Source organism: Sminthopsis crassicaudata, chromosome 2 (assembly GCF_048593235.1).
Source record: "Sminthopsis crassicaudata isolate SCR6 chromosome 2, ASM4859323v1, whole genome shotgun sequence".
Taxonomy (NCBI): Eukaryota; Metazoa; Chordata; class Mammalia; order Dasyuromorphia; family Dasyuridae; genus Sminthopsis; species Sminthopsis crassicaudata.
The window spans coordinates 238,905,069-238,924,219 of record NC_133618.1 but is presented as its reverse complement, the minus strand read 5'-3'; the positions used below and the strand labels follow the sequence as shown (position 1 = coordinate 238,924,219).

The following is a 19,151-nucleotide window of genomic DNA, read 5'->3' as shown; positions in this document are numbered from 1 at the left end:
GGGAATTGGCAGCTCTTGGGCTTCCCAAGATCTCTCTGCCTCTCCAGTGCTGTGGTTCCAGTTTATGGATGTGCAAGGATGCAATGGCTGTCCAGTGCTGGGAATCTGGGTATCTTGCTCATCTGCTTCAATTCTGCCTCGGCTTTCTTTATGACAATATTATGCCCCATTCCTTCCATTTAAATACTTCTTTCTTGATTGAAATCATAGCTCTAATATAGGGGTTTTAGAAGAGATAAAGGTCCTCCAAAAACACTGTAATGAAAATGGGAATAATTTAATAATGATTTTGATTCTGGGAAGGTAAATTAAATTAGGAAAAAAATGTCCTAACAGATGGTTTGGGGGTGTGTGAGGTGGTCTGATTTTTTTTCACTTTCTCCTGTGTCAAAATGGGTGCTAAAAATAAATTTTGTTTGTTTTAGACCTCAGACTCCACAGAAAAGGCTATCACACCCCCTGAAACTGAACCAGCAGGGCCTGGGCAGAACAAGAAGGAAGGTTCTAAGGACAAGAAGCCCACAGCTGATCAGAACAAGCAGAAGGGAAACAAAAAGGATGCCTCAGAGCAGGTGAACTCCCCTGATCGCCGAGGAGCTGAGAAGAATTCCATGCAAAATGGAGGAGACTCCAAAGAAAGCCCACTGAAGAGGCTGGAGAAGCGACAGTCTTTGGGAGGCTTCTTTAAAGGCCTTGTAGGTGTATTTATTTTTCCCTTCTATCCTTTTGTTCTGATTTATTTCTTCACAAGGTCATAAATCTAGGGCTGAGACTTCAGAAGCCATATAAATTTTGCATAATTATGTCATAATTTTACAGAAGAGGAAACTGAGGTTCAAGGAAGTTAAATGGCTGGCCCCAAATCACACAGATATAAGTACAGCCAAGGGAATAATGAATTGACTTAGAGGCATAAAATCATGGGTTCAAATTCTTCCTCTTGTACATACTGGGTGGAAGTCTCTGACCAAAACCCTTATCTTCTCAGTGCTCTGAATAACTCAAACTTGCAGGACATTTGAGACATTCACTGATAGAGGGAATTTTCCCACAATAAGGAAATCAAAATTCTAGGCCAAAATAAAACCTAAATGATCCCCCAAATCTGTTAGTCATCTTTTAGGGGCAATGTGGGAATGTTCTCCCTCAATACTATGGCTATTTAAACCATGTAGTCATAGTTTATTTGAAGCCCTAAAGGCCTTCTAGATTGATAAAGCTGTTCTACATTAGGAAAATTATCTGAACATCAGCTGGAATAAGGATAGAATTTTTTTGTCCCCTATACATTCCATTCTGGAGTGACATTCAAGCTCTCTCCTCTCCTAACCTTCTCATTCCTGCCCCCTGAAAACCTCCTTATCTTTTTCTGTGGTGTTCTCCTTGATCTTTCATCCAGTGATCTCATCATTCATTCATTTAGTGACCTCTTCACTCCCTCCTCTAGTAACCCTTTTCAGTCAGGGATTCAATGACTTTTACTCTTCCTCTCAATCACTCCCTCATCTAACTTCCTCCCACTTCTGACATCCTCTAGAAAACTATACCAGGTTGTCCCTACAGTGTCCAAAAAAAAAGAGTATAGTATCCACAAAAAGAGTTCTTCTCTTTATAGAAATTACCCAAATCTCAATGATCTTTCCTAACTACTGCTTCCCACCCCTATTCCAATCAGTTGATCTAGCTTATGTTCCATCCCCCACCAACTCCTACTCTCTACTGATAGCTATTCTAAGTTATTATTTTGGTGAACAGTAATATACAGATGTGTCACTCCATCTTTGAGATAATACCTTAACCTGGTAAATGTTTAACAATCAGCTTCCCACCACTACCACCGTCAAAAAAAAAGATATATTCCACAAACTTGTAAGTTTAATTATTAAAATTTTCTCCATTATTTTAGACAATCAACTAAACATTAAATCAAGCCCTTATTTGTGATTTCGAATGTGAAAATGCTCATATTGAAAATTTAACAAGTGGTTCTCCAAGCCAATTTGAGCTGACTCTAGTATACCAGTGGGCCTTAATCCAAAAGAATGATTTCATGGTGAAAACTTTAAGTAGGAGAGGAAGGAACATGGGCTTCGAATGATATCCTGTCCAAAATATTAAATCACATTTATGTGGCTTTTATTTTTTAAAAAAATTTTAATTTAATTTAACATTTCCACATTTATTATACTGCACAAGAAAAATCAAATAAAAAAAGGAAAAAATAAGAAAGAAAAAAAAAAAAAAAAAGCAAGCAAACAACAAAAAACGGTGAATCTATGTTATGATCCACATTCAGTCCCCATAGTCCTTAACGGATGCAAATGGCTCACTCCATTACAAGTCTATTAGAATTGTTCTAAATCAACTTGTTGAAAAGATAGCTTTTATTTTTTAATTCATTTGCTTCACAATTAACCTTTAAGAGCATTTGTACAGGTTTTTATAATCTCCACTTTATAGATGAGCATCTAAGAGGCACCATGGATGGAGTGCTGGAACTGGAGTTAGGAAGGCCTTAGTTCAGATGTAACTTCAAATACTTACTAGGTGTGTGATCCTAAACAAGTCACTTAACCCCTATCTACATGAGTTTCCTTCATCCATAAAATGGAACCTACTCTTCCCCTGGAGTTGTTAGGATCAAATATGAAAATATTTACTTTGCAAGTCTTAAAGTGCTATATAATTATTTATTATTATTATTATTAGGAAGCTGAGGCTTAGAAAAGTTAAAAGCCCTGTACATGGACATTAGTTATTAAATGCTACAGTTGGAATATTCTCCCATGGGTCTAAATCCTTTCTACTATATGCTGCCCCTACATGACTTTTCCTTTATCCTCCTAAAATAAACCATTCAATTGCCTTTCGTTACAAAGGACCTGGACACTTGGCTACTCAGTCCCTGGACTACTACCCCTCCCGTTGAGCACAATGAGGACAGTCAGTTCTCTCTCCATAGCCTTCATTTTAAAAATGCAGCCACCCACAATTTAGCTGGAACTAGCCCCAACCCAGCAGAGCATCTGTGTGCCGTGTTGTTTGGAAGCAGCCATTGGGAGACAGTGGCATGTTGTTCTTGGTTAACAATAAACTGGGTTCATTGCTCAGTGTTTGGTCAGGATTATGGGATTAGATACTCCAGGTTCTTATTGGAGCGTGGCCACTCACTCATTACATGACTTTGGGTTGACTGAAAGCTACCTGGCCTTTGCTCAGAACTCCTTCTTCCCTTCTTATCTCCAAATTGGTAGAGACACAAAGGACAGAGAAAATGACACAGTCAGAATCTGCCTCAGAGAGGTAACATGGTGCATGGGGGAAAATGCTATAATTGGAGTCAATAGAGGTCTGGTTTTAAAATTACAATTCTTCCCACTCATAATCTATGTGATCATGGGCGAACCACTTAATCTCTGAGAGTCTCCGTTTCCTCCTCTGAAAAATGAAAGCAATACCATCAGTACTTTACAGTATTATTATGAGGGCACATGAGATATGGTATGCAAAGTGCTTTATAAATTTGAAAGAACATGAGTTGTGATAATCACTGATTTCTCACACTGAAATTCTGTGATACTGAGCTCTTAGGGAACATAATATGCTTGGAATTCATAACAACATCCTAAAAATCTTAGCAATAACAATGAATTATGTAAAAGTACTTTAAAAACTCAAAAAATACTATGTCAATGTGAGGGATTAATACTGAGGTTGCTGCTATATCACACACACACACACACACACACACACACACACACACACACAGAGTGAAAATTTTAATCTGATGATATTAGAGATGAATAAGGCACAAAAAAATCTCTAGTGTGCTGATAAACAGTAATCAAGCCAGGAGATGAATATTCTTCCATCCTAATGGAATTTCCATGTTATGTTAACTGGAAATCCCAGAACTGAGGGGTCCTTCATTTTTCCCAAACCAAGAAAATAACAGTAGACTCAGGTAACTGATTATTTCTGATCCCATACCCTGTCATAAAATAATGAGATCTCTGAAAAGAGGAAATGGCAAATAATTAAAGACACTTCATAGAATAGAAGGGATGCTAAGACATAGAACACTGAATGTCAGAACTGGAATAAACCTTAGGATATTGAGGTATTGATAGAAGTGATCTTTTGACATAGAATATCAAAATATTGACATAGAACAATGTCAGAGCATAGACTATAAGAATTAGAAGAGAATTTGGAACATATAATATTAGAAGGGAAAGGCCCTGAAAATATAGAATAATCAAACTAGAAAAAAACTTAGATTTTAGAATATTAAAACTTGGAAGGAGTCTTAGGACATGGAATGTTCAAAATGTAAGAGACTTTCAATATAGAGCAAAGAATGTCAAAGTTTTAAGTTCTTTATGGTATAAAATATTAGAGCTGAGAAGGCCTTTAGGGATCATGTAGTCCAATTCTTTTATTTTAAAGGAAAAAAATCTCAAAGTTTAGAAAGGGAAAGTAGCTTCAGCATTGTCACAGAGCAAGTAGTGGAACCAGGACTCAAAGTCAAACTTTCTGATTAATGGCAGACTAAGAGAAACTTTCCATTTGTCAAGGATTTCTCTCTTTGCCGGACAAATGTCTCATCAATCTGGACTTGTTTTCTTTGAGGAAAGTAGAGTTGAGAAAGCAAATAATATTGCCCTGATCCAAGCAAGAAAGAATGAGAAGTTGGTCTTGGAAACTAGGGAAGCAATTAGGATATTGTTCTTGAAATATCTTCCTTGGAAAATGAATGAGGAGTGAGGTCCCTATGCAGAATAGCATGCTTCCTTTTGGAAAAGCATGGTTGCTCATCCTCCAGAAAGTGTGATTTTCCTCTGCAATAAAGTAATCAAACAGTACTGGGCAACTTAATTGTATTCTCTTCATCTCATTCAGGCTCCTGACCCCAAACTCCACCCCCCAATTTTACAAGCAAAAATAAACCCTCATTAAACTTTTCTGGGTTGTTTTTTAATGATGTTAGCTTCAGGTATCTAGACTTAATAACATGCTTGATTTTCATGTCCTAACTATGAAGTCTAGTCATGATGTTTTGAATGGCTAAGTGTCTGGAGATACCAGTGATCTGGAAGTCTGTTGAAGTGGCAGATTGATATTTTTCACTTAGGTGTTTCTTGAATTCTTCATGCCAGATGTCCTAAAGGGTAATGTAAGAAACCACAAAAGATTGAGATAATTATAAATATATGGAAGACTCCATGTATCTTGTCATTGAACAGGCATCCTCATGTCCTGAGGTATAGAAAAAGTCTAGTCCTCAGCAAAATTTCACAGTAGGTAAAATTTATTTTGGATTTGAATCCCAATTCCATCACTTAATAGCTGTGTGAATTTGGGCACAATCTCTTTGACTTTTTTCTTTAAAATGGAGATAATATTTATACTATTTCACAGGGTTATTGTAGGGACCAATTGGCATAATTTATATTTAGTCACCCCTCTGGGTTATCTCTCCAACTCAGCATTCACAGATTTGATCCTAGACAGGCAATTACTCTTATAGTTTCTAGGGAACTCTATGGATACTAACAAGCCCCAAACACTGAACCCACTTTAATAGCCAGCCAGACATGATTAGCTCAAAGAAAAAGATATTTACTAAAATGGCATAGTAAAAACTGTAGCTATAAAACATTCTCCCCCCCCCCCCATAAACCTAGAACTTACTCTCCTACAAATACAGAATTGATGGGTACATTGTAGTGGATATGCATTTAAAGAACACATCTGACTAAAGCAACTTATAATTCTTATATTGTGGGGTCCAAATGGGAAGGAAATAAACTATGAAATGCCATTAAACAATCCACCAGGCACTATGCTAAGCACTTTACAAATATTATCTTATTTGATCCTCACCACAATCCTGAAAATAGGTACTGTGATTATCATCCCCATTTTCACAGGTGAGGAAACTGAGGACAGAAGTTAAATGACTTACCTAATGTCACACAACTAGTTAGTAAGATGTCACATTTGATTTCAAATCATCCTGACTTCAGGACCAGCATTCTATTCACTGTATCACCTAATTGCCTCAAAAGCTAGCATTTATATAGTACTTTAAGGTTGGCAAAGCACTTGACAAATATTTCATTTTATCCTAACAACAACCTCAGAAAGCAGGTACTACTATCTTGTTTATTATATATGAAAAACTGAATTAAACATAAGTTAAGTGACTTGTCACATAGTAAATGTCTGAGGCAGGAATTGAACTCTGGCTTTCTCCACTCCAGCCCAGCACTCTCTATATTGCACTACTTCGCTTCCCCCAATGTTCTTTCCTTTCTCATGCTGTTTTCCCAATGATCTTTCAGACATATCTCCATTGCATGAGTTGCTCAGCTAGATTCCCAAGGTCAACTTCTGTCCTACCTCAAATCTCAAGGATGTTTTGCCATGAAAACATAGTTGATTCTCTTCTCTACCTCCAGGGGTCATACCTATTAAAGCGATTCTTGGCCCAAAATTTTTATATTTCTGCTCCCCACATGATGCAGTGGCTCTCACTAGATGAAGAACATACCAAGATGGTATGGCCAGAAGGGTGTGATGGCAGACAAGGAGAAAAATTTTTCTTTGTGGGTCACAGTCCACAAACCTTCTTTTAGTCTTCAATATTTCAGAAATAGCGAGCTTAGTTTTTTTGAAAATTCACCAGGGAAGTGACTGATCTATTAGCAATGTTAAATTATTCTTCCAAATCAATCAGGGAAACTTTTTCACACTTCGTAAAGGATTGATATTCATCATCATTAAGATCATCATATTTCTGTTGTTATTCTCCAGTATACTTGTCTCTAGGTATTCTCTCCTCCCTCTTCCTTCCATTTTTTTTTTTTCTTGGTAAATTTTTTATAAGGTATTCAATGTTTGGAACCCCTTATGGTTGCATTTCACCTGAACCTGATCTTGAGTTCCAAAGGTTTCCCATCTCTTAATCTGATTCTAGATCATTGTCCATCCCATTTCCTGTGATCTATGCTATTTTCTAGGCGACAACTATCTAATCTGTCCATCCTACAAATATGCTAATGTGTAAATCATTAAACCTATGTAATGTACACTTTAACAAGGACCTTTTGGAAACAGATACCTTATTTATCAAAAAGATAATCTTTAAATGTTAGTTTGGCCTTGTCTAAGGGAGAAAGAAAAATGGAGAATATTTTTAGTGGAAAGGGAGGCTACTTGCTTCAGCTATTTTGCTAATCTAAAAATACATTGCTCCTCTAGGGCCTCCATTTTTGTAAAGTCCATTGTCTGTCAACACTTTGGGTTTGGCTTATAAAAATATACCCATTTTATAGGGGGAGAAGTTGAGGTCGCCTCTGAGAAACTGAATGTCATAATGGAAAATTTGCTGGATTGGGAGTAAGGAAGCTTGGGTTTGATTGAGAACTCTGAAATTCATTAGTATGTAAACCCAACTTGAATTTTAGTTTCCTCATCTGTAAAATGGAGATGCTAATAATGCACCTATTACATTACCCCATAAATTAAGAAGTTCTTTTCAAATATAAAATATGAATTATTATTATTTTGGTAGAACCAATCTGTGATATTTTTGTGACTTTCATCCTTTTATGCCAACATTGCTCTCAATTGTTTCTCTGGGTACAGGGCAAACCACCAAGTTCATAAATTCAGAAAGCCTGCTAAGCATCTAGCTCCTGCAGTCATTTAATTGATGTGGGGGTGTTCAGATGTCTGTGTGAACCTCAAGTGACCGGCTTGTTTTTGCAAAGTTGGTGAGATTTAGAATCAGTTAACATTAGTAAGCCACAGGACATTTAGAGGGAAATGTCTTAACTTGCCCAGGGTATAATCAATTAGGTTTGCTAAAGAACAAGCCTATGGAGTAAGTAGACTGAGAGTTGGGAATCCTAGACTTTAGTTTCAGTTCTATCATTAACCCACTATGTTTCCATGAGCCAGGCACTTTTCCCTTCCTTATTTCACTTTCCTCATTCGTAAAATTAAACATTAGTGTTCCTTCTTTCTTTCCATTCTATGCATCTACATTTTTGATGTTATTGGGGGTTAGGAATTGGAATGGTGACTGGAGGGTTTATTTGTTTACATTATGGTTTTACTCATTTTAACAGAAGCCTGTCAGGGGCAGATCCTATAGGGAAGGGAATAATGAGGTAGAAATCAAGGGATGATTCTTGACAGAATCTGTTAGGTGCCCATTGTCAGGAGAATTACTGAAGAGGAGAGCTGGAATTAAAAAAAAAAAAAAAATTATCACATTTTCCAAAGGCTGAGATAAGAAGGCATTGTAAAGGGGAAATGACATTGCTACCAACACCTAAATACTAGGGGCTAACTAGTCCAAATCTCCCCAAACATATGGCTGCTTCTGTCATTCACAGGAAAGGAACCCCTCCCTAACTCTTCTAATAGTTATCAGTACCAGAGGAGATACTATGTAGACCAAATCTTTATTTTACACATGAGGAAACTGAGTCAATGAAAAGAGAAATGATCATTAGAATGGAATCCTATGTGGTTTTGGACATAATAGAATTAGAGAGACCTAGGAACCCTTTGAATCTAACTTTCTTCTTTTATAGAATAAGAAAATGGAACCCAGAAAAGTTCAGCCAAGATCACATAGGTAGAAAGTATGAGAAGTGGGATCAACCAATCTATAAGCCCTTAATAAGCACTCTGTTCCAGGAACTGTGTTAGGTGCTGACAATACCAAGAGTCTGTCCTGATGGAACTTGGATTTTAACAGGGGGAACAGCCATATACCTAAGTGGGGCATTACAGAAAAAATACTCAGAGTCAGGAGTTACTGAGAGTCAGAAGCAGAGCCTGGAGAATCAGAGCAAGGAGGATGAGTCACTTAACCCCATTTGATTCTCAATATATTCCTTAAAATGAGAGCTTAGGAATACATGATTTCAAAAGTGTTTTCCAGTTCCAAATTTTCATAGTTCTATAGAACCAGCTCTCTACAGAGCTAGGGATTAGAATCCAGGAGACCCTGCTTTGCCACCAACAAGTATAACATTAGACAAGTGTTTCTCAATTTCCTCATTTGTAAAATGGAGGGGGGGAGGGAGGTTTATAGATGTCATTCATGGATGTGATTAGATACCTTTTCAATTCAACTGCCCCCAGACTATGTCTGCTGCCTTTAGCTAGTAATGCTGAAACACCTGTAGCAAAGAATAATACTTAGAGGAGGAGAAGGGGAAAAGGATCAAGTTGGGGAGAAGGAAAAAAATATGACCAACAGACTTTTATGCTAAAGCATGAGGATCAAAATCTATTGCTCTTCAAAATGATTCAGTCTTTTCATATTGTTTTCCAGGGACCAAAACGGATGTCTGATGCAGAAGTGCAAACAGATCCTGTGTCTATTGGCCCAGTTGGGAAATCTAAGTAATAAATATCCACAAAGCTATTGAAGAATCCCTGCTCACAAATTCTCCCTGAGTCAAGCTGACTTTTCCCTACCCACAACTCCTCCCTCCTTTCCACCACTGTTGTCATCAATTGAGACCCTTGCCTAAGGATAAAAGCAACAGCTGATGTACATTGAGGTGTATTATTTACATATCTGGTCCATTATTATGCCAATCAATAATTGTAAAGGTCATCCTTAAGCAAAATGTATGTAGTATTGTAACTAAAGAGAGGCCAGTAACGTGGAGGGATGGGATGAGGGGCATTATTCTAAATAAGGTATGAAGTGATAAAAAAAAAAAAAAAAGGCAGCCATTGGGAAAAAAAAAAAGTCAATTGCATAATACTTAATGTACACTGAGAGGATTAAGATTTTGTAGTCAACAAATGCTTGACCTCAAACTTGAAAGTATAAAATTGAGATTTGTTTCATTATGCGTTTCAGAGAGTAAACTAAACAGTCCTAATCTGTTGAAGGTGATGGTATCACCAAGTTTTCAGGAGATTTCTTAGATTTAAAGAAGGAATGATTGAAAGGTTATTTTTCAAATAGGTCCTTGAAAGGTAAATGAAAATGAGGAAATGTGTAAAGACTAAACAGAGAGAACCTGAAATGATTCGGAAAAAACAAGGGCATTGTTTTTTGTTTTTTATTTTCTTTCTTTCTTTTTTCTTTTCTTTTCTTTTCTTTTTTTTTTTTTTTTTTTTGTCACGGTTTGGGAACTAGTGAGATAACTTTTTTTTCTTTTTTAAGCTGCAGTTATCATAGACCACCAGGGGGAGCCAGGGTCTCCATTCTCAAACACTGTGCTACTAACACAGATTCTGTATCTGCAGTCTTACATTATTAATGTTCTTCAGATGCCTGAGAAGCCTTCATCTGTTTTGTCTGACACTTGTCCAGAGTCTTGTCTGTAATTTCCTAATGAAAAATCTGCATATTACCGAGATTCTGTCAGTTTTACCAAATTCTTTCCCCTAACCCAGCTTAATAAAGTTTACTGAAGATTCCAATACCTGTGGTTATTTCTAACACCTGTACAGAACAGCAAATAGCATCATAAGTCTAATACGATGCAATTCAAGGTAGTTGAATATTTACATAATTGTATATACTATGGTTTTTTCTTCTGATTTAATTTTTAAATACTTTTTTTTCCTTCCGAAGTATCTTTAATTATGAACTAAAACAGATTTCCTCTATTCACCTCATGTCTAAAATGTCTTTTTTGTCACCCAGAAATTCCCGTCTTGGTCCTTTCCCTCCCCTCACCCCCTCTCTAAGCCACTGCTATGAAATAAACATGGGTTATCCTCTCTTAACCCAGGCGTAGACGCAGGAAAGTAAGTGTCTGCCTGGAAGGCAGATGGAATCTATAAAGTTGGCAAATGACATTTGAAAACTGTGCTCAGAATAGTCGATAAGGGCACGGGCTCTTGTTCTTGTGGCTATGCAAGTAGAAGGCACGGACTGGGCTTGGCCAAGTCCCAGGCTTTCAGCCGGTGTGTAGATAGGTTGGCCCTAGTCCGGGCTAAAAAAACGAGACTGGATCCTTTCGCTTACTGATGGGGCTCGGGGCTTCTGATCTCTCCACCATCCCCAGAGCTAGTCTGCCACAATCCGACTTTTCTACATCCCGCCGGAATGTTTGTCTTGGCGCAGGAGGCTCTTAGGGAGAGAGAAGGATGGGGAGGGAGTACATTTTGCTTCCATAAGTCTGTTGAAAGAATCAAAGAAGCCGTGGCTACTGACTCCCCAGTTATCTCCGAACATCAGGGGGTTTCCCTAAGCAGGCTTTGTTTAGCTGAGGTGGGGGAGGGGGCGCGAGGAGGGGCGAGGGTTATTCTGCAAATTGAGAGTAGCAATGGTGTCTTTTGCGGGTCTCACCTCTCTAGCTAGAGGGTTTGTTGCTTGGATCAGAAAAGAAGAGCAGTGATCGCAGGTGACCTGCCATGGAACCACTAATGCGTATGGAATAATGGTTAGTGTTGGCAGAGCCCTGACACACAGATAATCTCCTACTTTTTAGATTTGATTGCTGGCTAATCAGGGAGGAAAGTACCATGAGCCCCCAGAGCCAGAGTTAGTCAGAGAAGGCGTTTTACCTAGAGAAGGACCCTTAGCTCCTCCTTCCCTCGGAGAGAACTGCAAAATATCTTTGTTGTGTGTGGGTAGGTGGGCGGTGGTTGTGTGTTTCTGGGCAAGCAAAAGTCGGGTTTACTTCTTAGATGGCTATTTTTATTTTCTCTTTAAAAGGGACGTTTTGGGTGTTTGGGGGTTAGGTTATTTTTGGTTTTGATAGTGAGATCTTAAATTCAACTTAACCAGAAGAGGGTAAGAACTGCGTCACCCATGAGGCAGTTCCCATTCACTGAAGTTTGGCAACCCAGGTCTTGGAAATAAGTAGGAAAATTGGGTTTGAAACTGGCAATTCAACGTTAGGAGAATACTTTTAAGAGCTGGTTTCAGATCAAGGGACACATTCACCAGAACAATGGAATTTCTCCCCAAATGTGCAGCCCTGAAAAATTCTCCTGGATCAGAATAAGGAGAACAAAATTTTAAGACGGAGGAGAGACTAGAAAGACAAAGATACAAGAAGAGAAACAAGAGGTGGATAGATTGACAAAGAGAGAAAAGAAAAGGAGAAGAATCTGGGAGGTGTACAGAGACTGAGAGATAAGGGGATCAAGAGAAGGAAACAGAGGTAAAGGGAGATAAACATAGAGAAAAACAGACTGATTCTGAGATATAGAGAAGACGAAACAAAAATACAGAGAGGAAAAAAGCAAACAATCAGAAAATGCCACAAAGATGAAATAGACAGAGAGATACACATAGAGACAGTGAGAGACGGGAAGGCAGAGACAGGGAGAGAGAGAAAGACAGATGGGAAAAGAGAGAGGTAGAGATGGGAGAGATTGTGGCAAAGATAAGAAAATAACAGTAATGCACACACAAAAAGGTAAGCAAAAAAGATGAAATTGACAAGAGAGACAAATGCAGGAATAAGAACACAAAGAATAATGCAAAAGAAGAAAAAAGGTGAGAGTGACGAGAAATAAACAATGTAAAGAGATGAATGAGAAAATAAAGAATAATAATAGACAAAAGAAAAAAGGTAAGGGAGAGATGAGAAAGTGAGAAGAGAAGGATAAATGCAGAGATAAGAACATAACATAAAGAATAATAATACCAAAAAAAGGGGGAGAAAAGTGTCAGAGAATACCCAGTATGAGTAAGAAAACAAAGAAAGAAGAGAGGCATGAAGGGGGAGGGGGAACAAGGTATCATTTTTACATTGAAGGAAGAATTGTATCTTCTCCAATGTCAGCAAGAAGTAGCCTTTCCAGGGACTGAGCTGAAATGGCCATCATGACCTAAAAATTGCTCTTTCCAACTGACAGTGATTTATTGACTGCTCTCTATAAAAGAACTCATTCAACAGTTAAGTTGTTTGGAGCTCCGCTGCCATGTGTTCTCCTCATTACAAGGTTAGCATCTTTTAAGGGGGATCTGGACCTTAAAATAAAAAAATAAAAAAAATAAAATTAAGTGAATTTCTTGTCAAGTTCTGTGATGCATACTGAGCTTTGTTTTATTTGGTTTTGTTTTTACCTCTTCCTTATACTTTAAACAAATTATCCAGATATGAAAACACACATTAAATGAATTGTTCTCCTTTGAAAACTGTCCAGATGCACCAGGGTCTCATTAAACTACCAGAGACCAGTATCTGATCTCTTCCCAGCTCTGATTGGGGGCAAGGTGACTCACCACAGATTTATATAACCTGGAAATGACAATGTAATTTCCTGTGTCAAATAGTCCCAAAATGATTCTTTACATAAAAAAGAAAGAAAGAAATCTGCTACTAAGACTGTGGGTAGGGGGAGGAAGGGAGAAATGATTTGAATTTTATCAACTCACTAACACTTTGAGGAATAGGTGGTTTGTAGCAACAATTATAGGGGGTTGGTTAAATGATTCAAGTAGCACTTTGTGTCGCCCTCTTTCCCTTCATTGCAGCCTTCTCTCTCCCGGCCCCCCAGATCTATCTGTGAGCTAACCAGGGATTCTGAGTGATTGGAATTTTTCTCCCTCAATCATAAATAAAATGCCACAGAAAATTAGTGATTCCACTAGGAATAAAAAAACAACAATGCCAGCTACTTGTCTTTGTAATTCAGATTATCAGCTCTAACCTACTGGGGGGTTTGGTAACCGCCCTTTGCATAAATTGGTCAACACTGACTTCCCTCAAGGGGTTAACCCTTTCTGCCCTTCCTGACTATTTTCAATGGAGATCTACTCGTCCTCCTTCCCCAACTTGGGCCCTTTAAGAGTCCTTATCAAAAGTTGCCATCAGTACCATTAAATGGAAATAGGAATCTGTATGACCTTGGATGGACTTAATTGTATCCTTTATCTCTTTTAATTAAGACTTTAATTGGGGCTTTCCTGTAATTGGAGAGGTTAAAGAAGAAAAAAATGCCCTTCCACAAAATGGACCCAAGTCCTCCATTTGCAAAATGTAATGTTTATAGTTCCTCCCATAGGTTTCCTGTCCTTGAAGAATTCAACAACCAACCACAGGAGGGAGCCCCAACATCTGGGGTGGTATATTTGATGGGCAGGGAATGTCTGCCATTAGTTTACCCTGAAGCTGCAAGGGGACTTGCCTGGAGAAGGTTAATATAGATGTGTCTATTGAATTTACTAAAAAAATATCCAAAGTAATATCATGGGTCACAAAGATAGTAGACATCCCAGTTAGTCTTTTTTCTTTCAGCAAATCCCAGTCCTCAATCTTCATGCTCCTTTCTCCATCTAATAGGAGAGTCAGCCTCAGATAATATGTGATCCATCCTTATGAAGTACAGTTAAACTATAACAATTATAGGATATTTTGTAGATGAACCAACTGAGGGATAGAAAGAAGAAAAAATATGTCTCAGATTACACACATAGGAAGTAAAGAATGGACATTCTGATCCAAGTCCTGAAAATCCAGCACTCAGAGATGATATCACGAATAATATTTCCATTTATCTAGGAGCATTTAATACCAAGACCGTGTCCCCTGAATCCCTCTGCGGAGTACACAGCAAGGGTTGGATTCTATAGAGCATGGACTTGCAGTCTTTTTTGGGTCATGGACGCATCTGGCAATCTATTAAAGCTAAGGATGCAATCCCAGAACAATACTATTAAATACACAAAAGGCAGCTGGTGCAGTGGATTGAGCACCAGGCCTGGGGTCAAAAAGACCTGAGTGCTAAAGGAGCTTCAAACACTAGCTGTGGGATTCTAGGCAAGTCACAATCTGTGTCTACATCATTCAGTTTCCTCATCTGTTAAATAGGATTAATAATAGCACTTACTGCTCAGGATTGGTATGAAGATCAAATGAGATAATAATTGTAAAGAGCCTGGTAATATAATTGTCAATATAAATATAACTGGGCACTTAGGTGGCACAGTAAAGCCTAGAATCAATCAGAAGGACTCATTTTACTACCCTCAGACACTTCCTAGTTGTGTGACTCTGGACAAGCCACTTAATCCTATTTGCCTCAGTTTCCTCATGTGCATAATGAAGTGGAGGAAGAGATAGCAAACTGTTCCAGTATCTCTGCCAGTAAAACCCCAAACAGGGTCACAAAGAATTAGACCAGACTAAACAACAATATAGTTATCATGCCCCAATTCTTATTTTTTTTCATTTTTTCATTTTCATTTCATTCATTTTTCATTTTCATTTTTCATTTTTTTTCACTTTTCATTTTTCATGAGACAATTGAGTTTAAGTGACTTTCCTAGAGTCACACAGCTAATAAGTGTTAAAGTGTCTGAGACTTTCCTGACTTCTGGGCTGGTACTCTATCTGCTTCCCCATCTAGCTGTCCCCAGAGACATTACTTAAAAAACAAATTCACAGACTCCAGATTAAGAACTCCTATTTAGGGAATATATATATTTATCTATTTTACTTTGAAAAAGTCTCAATAGTATTTTTTTTTTCAAATACATGTAAAGATAATTTTCAACATTCATTTTTGTAAGATTTTGTATTCCAATTCTTTTTTTCTCTCTCTCCCTTCCTTACATTGCCAGAGTATATAAAATTATAGAATACCAGTAAAGATCTAGAATCTAGCTTCTTAAATTGAGGGTTAAGTCAAAACTGAATATGGGGGTTGCAAAGTTATGATTTATTATCAGTAAATATTTGATTTGTATATCTATTTTATATACCTATATACCCAAGTTCGTATAAACATTTCTTGGACAAAAAAGAAGTCTAGAGTGAAAAAAGTTTAAGAAGACCTACTCTAGAACATCCTCTCCCAACACCTTAATTTACAAATGGAGAAACAAACTCAGTGAGATAAAATGATTTATCTAAAGGCCTAAAGTGATAGAACCTAAGATTTTGAACACTTTTTGATTCAATATTCTTTTCATTGCTTACTTGTCCACAAAACAAACAAACAAATACCACATTAAATCAGAGACAACACTCAAATTAAAAAAAAAAAAAATCCTTAATACTAAGCAGTGTGTGATTTAGTGTGGTAAGAAGCTCAGGGGAGAGAGCCATAAACAACAACAATAACTCACATACCACTTAGAGGTTTGCAAAGTCCCTTTCTTAGGACCAGCATTATTATCTTGATTTTATAGATGCAACTTTGGGTTGGGATGGCCAAAAAACTAGAGGGAAACATTTCCTCCATCTTGAATTTCTCTATCAATATGAGCACCTGGTATTTCAAAAAAGAAGACAAATGAAAAAAAGAAAAAGCATGATCAGATTACGTGTTTAGCAGACAGAGAAAAAGACCAGAATGGTAGACTGTCAAGGGGAGAAAACACAGCATTTGAACTCAGAAACCTTGGTTTTGAATGTTAGCTCTAACAGAACAGGGATGAGTTTCTCTTCCCCTCCTCCCCCATTCCACCCCCAATTTAGGATATTTCTCACAGGATGGGAGGTCATGAAGACAGGTTTAGTCACACAGAGTAAGACACTCTCTCATGTGTTCCCAGATAACTATCCAAAATTCAGAGTGGGGATAGGAGTCATATCCCTGCTATTTCAACATTTATGGGCTGTGTGACCTTGGATAAATGAATCAACCTCCATCAGCTGCAGTTTCTCATCTCTAAAATGGGAATAAAAAAATTACCTGAAGGGATCTGTAAGAACACCACAAATCTCAAAGTGACATATAAATGTAAATTTTCATTATTATTATCACTGTTAGAAGGATCACATGAAAATATAATGGACAATAGTTATATTATAGAGGGCTGTGAATGCTACAATAAAATGTTATTCTCCTATAGGCTCTGTGAAGTTGCTGAAGTTTAGCTAGCTGGCCAAAGTGTTGTTTTGGTACCAGCAGTGTCTGCCAGGCCACCTACCAAGCTGGTTCTTTGACTGGTGGCTGTAGCTTTTGTGAGGTCAGTCGCTGCCTCTTGTCTCTTCTTGCATGCCAATTCTTGCATGCATTCATTCAGCAAACACTGAGCCAACCTGGCAAAGAGGGCCAGGGACACAAGCAAAACAGGGACAATGCCTGGGGGGAGGCCAAGGAGGAACAGTTGTGTTAAATTGTTCCAGTTGCTCCCTTAAGCTATGTCTGAGTCACGGAATCCCACAAGATCAGAGTTGGAAAACTCTTCAGAGATGTATAATCCAAAGCATGAATCTTCTTGTAAATACTAGGTATTCAATAAATGTTGATTGAATGAGCATTTTCCTATAGGGCAGATAGAAGAGACTGGATTATTCTCTATAATCCAGGAAGGTAGCTAGGATAATTTCCTATACAGACAGCATTGCAATAATAATAATAATTGCAATTTTTATTATATGGCATTTAAGGTTTAAAAAACATTTTACTTATGTTGCCTAATTTTGTCCCATTTATAATTATTATTTATTATGATTATATGGTATTTAAAGTTTACAAAAAATTTACATAGATTGACTAATTTTATCTTATTTATTATTATTGAAGAGCATTTAAGGTTTAGAAAACATTTTAGACAGATTGACTAACTTTATCCTATTTGTTTTTATTATTATATGGCATTTAAGGTGTAGAAAACATTTTAGACAGATTGACTAACTTTATCCTATTTGTTTTTATTATTATATGGCATTTAAGGTGTAGAAAATATTTTACATGGATTGCCTAACTTAATTCTATTATTATTATATGACATTTAAGGTTTAGAAAACACTTTACATGGATTATCTAATTTTATCCTCACAACGACTCTGGGTGGACGGGTCAGGGGATGTGGGGAGTTGCTAACATTATTCCCATTTTTACAGATGAGAAAAACTGATCCCTAGAGAATTTAAATGACTTGCCCAAAATCACACAACTAAATGTCTGAGGCAAAATCCAAATCAGGTCTTCCAGATTCCATGTCCAGCATTCTCTCCCCTACACTATTCACAATGGAAAGAATGCAGGATTTGGAGTCCAAGAACACGAATTCAAATCCTACTTTTGTTGCTCACCACTCACATTACTTTAAGCAACTCAGTTCACTTCCCTGGGTCTCAGTTCCTTCAGCCATTAAAAAAAGTGAATTGACTAGATGGTCTTTAAGAGTCCCTAAGTCTCCAGCTATAAACCTAACTAATCAATAAACAGTGATCAGCTCTCAGACAGATAGATGATTCTTCAAGGTACCAGGCTGCTTTGCTTCCTTGAGTTTAGAGTGCTCTATCTAGGAAAAAAGAAAAACGTTGTGGATAAGTGAGAACTAAGCTCCTCCCTGCCCTTGCTAGAGAGTAGAGTCCAACGAACAAGAAAAAAGCCTGTTTGTTTTCTGCCTTCTGGGATCCGGATCTCCCAGTGTTATCAGCCTGGGGAGAGATAGTCTGATACTGCCTGTGCATTTAAGGGAACTGAGGGTCAGAAGTGAAGCCGGGCCCCTGCATTAGAATCCCCGCTTGTCACTCCTGTCAATAATAATCAGCAAGAACTTGATCGATATCTCCCCTTCTCCCCCACTTAACACCAAACCTGACATCTAAGCGTCAGGTCTGAATGCAGAGTTCCACTGTCTGCTACTGACTTGTGAGTGAAGAAAAGTAAAAGTTTCTATATTCATTTTCCAAAAAGGTCTCATAGTGTAATTTAGTGGCTAGGGCACTAGATCTGGAATCTGAAAGAAGTCCCATCAAATGCCACCTTGGATATCTTGGACAAATCTCTACATCTCAGTTCCAATATTTGTTAAAAAAAAAAAAAAAAAAAAAATGGGGGTTCGAACCCCACGGGTGCTGATGTCCCCTGGGTCTCTGGATCTCCGGTGAGGGTTCCCCGCTGCAGACCTCACCTGCCCCTCTGCTCCGTCGCCGATTCCTGTCCCCCTCCCCCACCTCTTTCACTTCATTTCACAATGTGACTGGCAAAGATTAAGGAATAAAGCAGTCTTACTTACTCTTCTGTTGGCTAACTCCACCCCCCACCCCCATCTTTGCCTGCCAGTTGTTCACAGTAGCTTAGCAGTTTTAAGAACACAAAAACAGGAAATTATGCACCAGTCCTGACTACGATTAAAAAAGAAGAAAAAAGCCCTTATATTCAAATCCTTCACTATAAAGATTTCTTCAGTTTTCAAAAAGCAGGGCCTTGAAGAATCAGGTCTACTCTCCAAAATTCTC

General features: G+C 37.8%; 1 protein-coding gene and 1 long non-coding RNA gene across 14 annotated transcripts in view; one reads left to right on the top strand and one right to left on the bottom strand.

The window, feature by feature from the left end:
• BCAS1 (brain enriched myelin associated protein 1) overlaps positions 1 to 10,467 on the top strand; it is a 92,392-nt gene extending 81,925 nt beyond the window's left edge. For 7 of the 12 annotated variants that reach the window (XM_074288642.1, XM_074288636.1, XM_074288634.1 and 4 more), the window contains 2 exons: positions 426 to 695; positions 9,359 to 10,467. In XM_074288642.1, coding sequence (XP_074144743.1) covers positions 426 to 695; positions 9,359 to 9,433 — 345 coding nt within the window. In that variant the 3' untranslated portion in view covers positions 9,434 to 10,467. Of the gene's footprint in view, positions 1 to 425; positions 702 to 9,358 lie in introns of all 12 variants that reach the window. The other 5 variants (XM_074288639.1, XM_074288640.1, XM_074288638.1 and 2 more) reach the window with 3 other exon arrangements.
• A 1,995-nt stretch (positions 10,468 to 12,462) lies between these two features.
• Positions 12,463 to 18,877, bottom strand: LOC141553372 (uncharacterized). Of its 2 annotated transcripts, none has more exons than XR_012485431.1 (4): positions 18,824 to 18,877; positions 16,886 to 17,223; positions 16,083 to 16,221; positions 12,463 to 12,976 (listed from the first exon to the last, which is right to left on the bottom strand). It is a non-coding gene; the product is annotated as an uncharacterized LOC141553372 (long non-coding RNA). The 2 variants fall into 2 exon arrangements; XR_012485430.1 differs by lacking the exon at positions 12,463 to 12,976 and adding an exon at positions 13,027 to 14,378.
• Between the last annotated feature and the right edge of the window lie 274 nt (positions 18,878 to 19,151).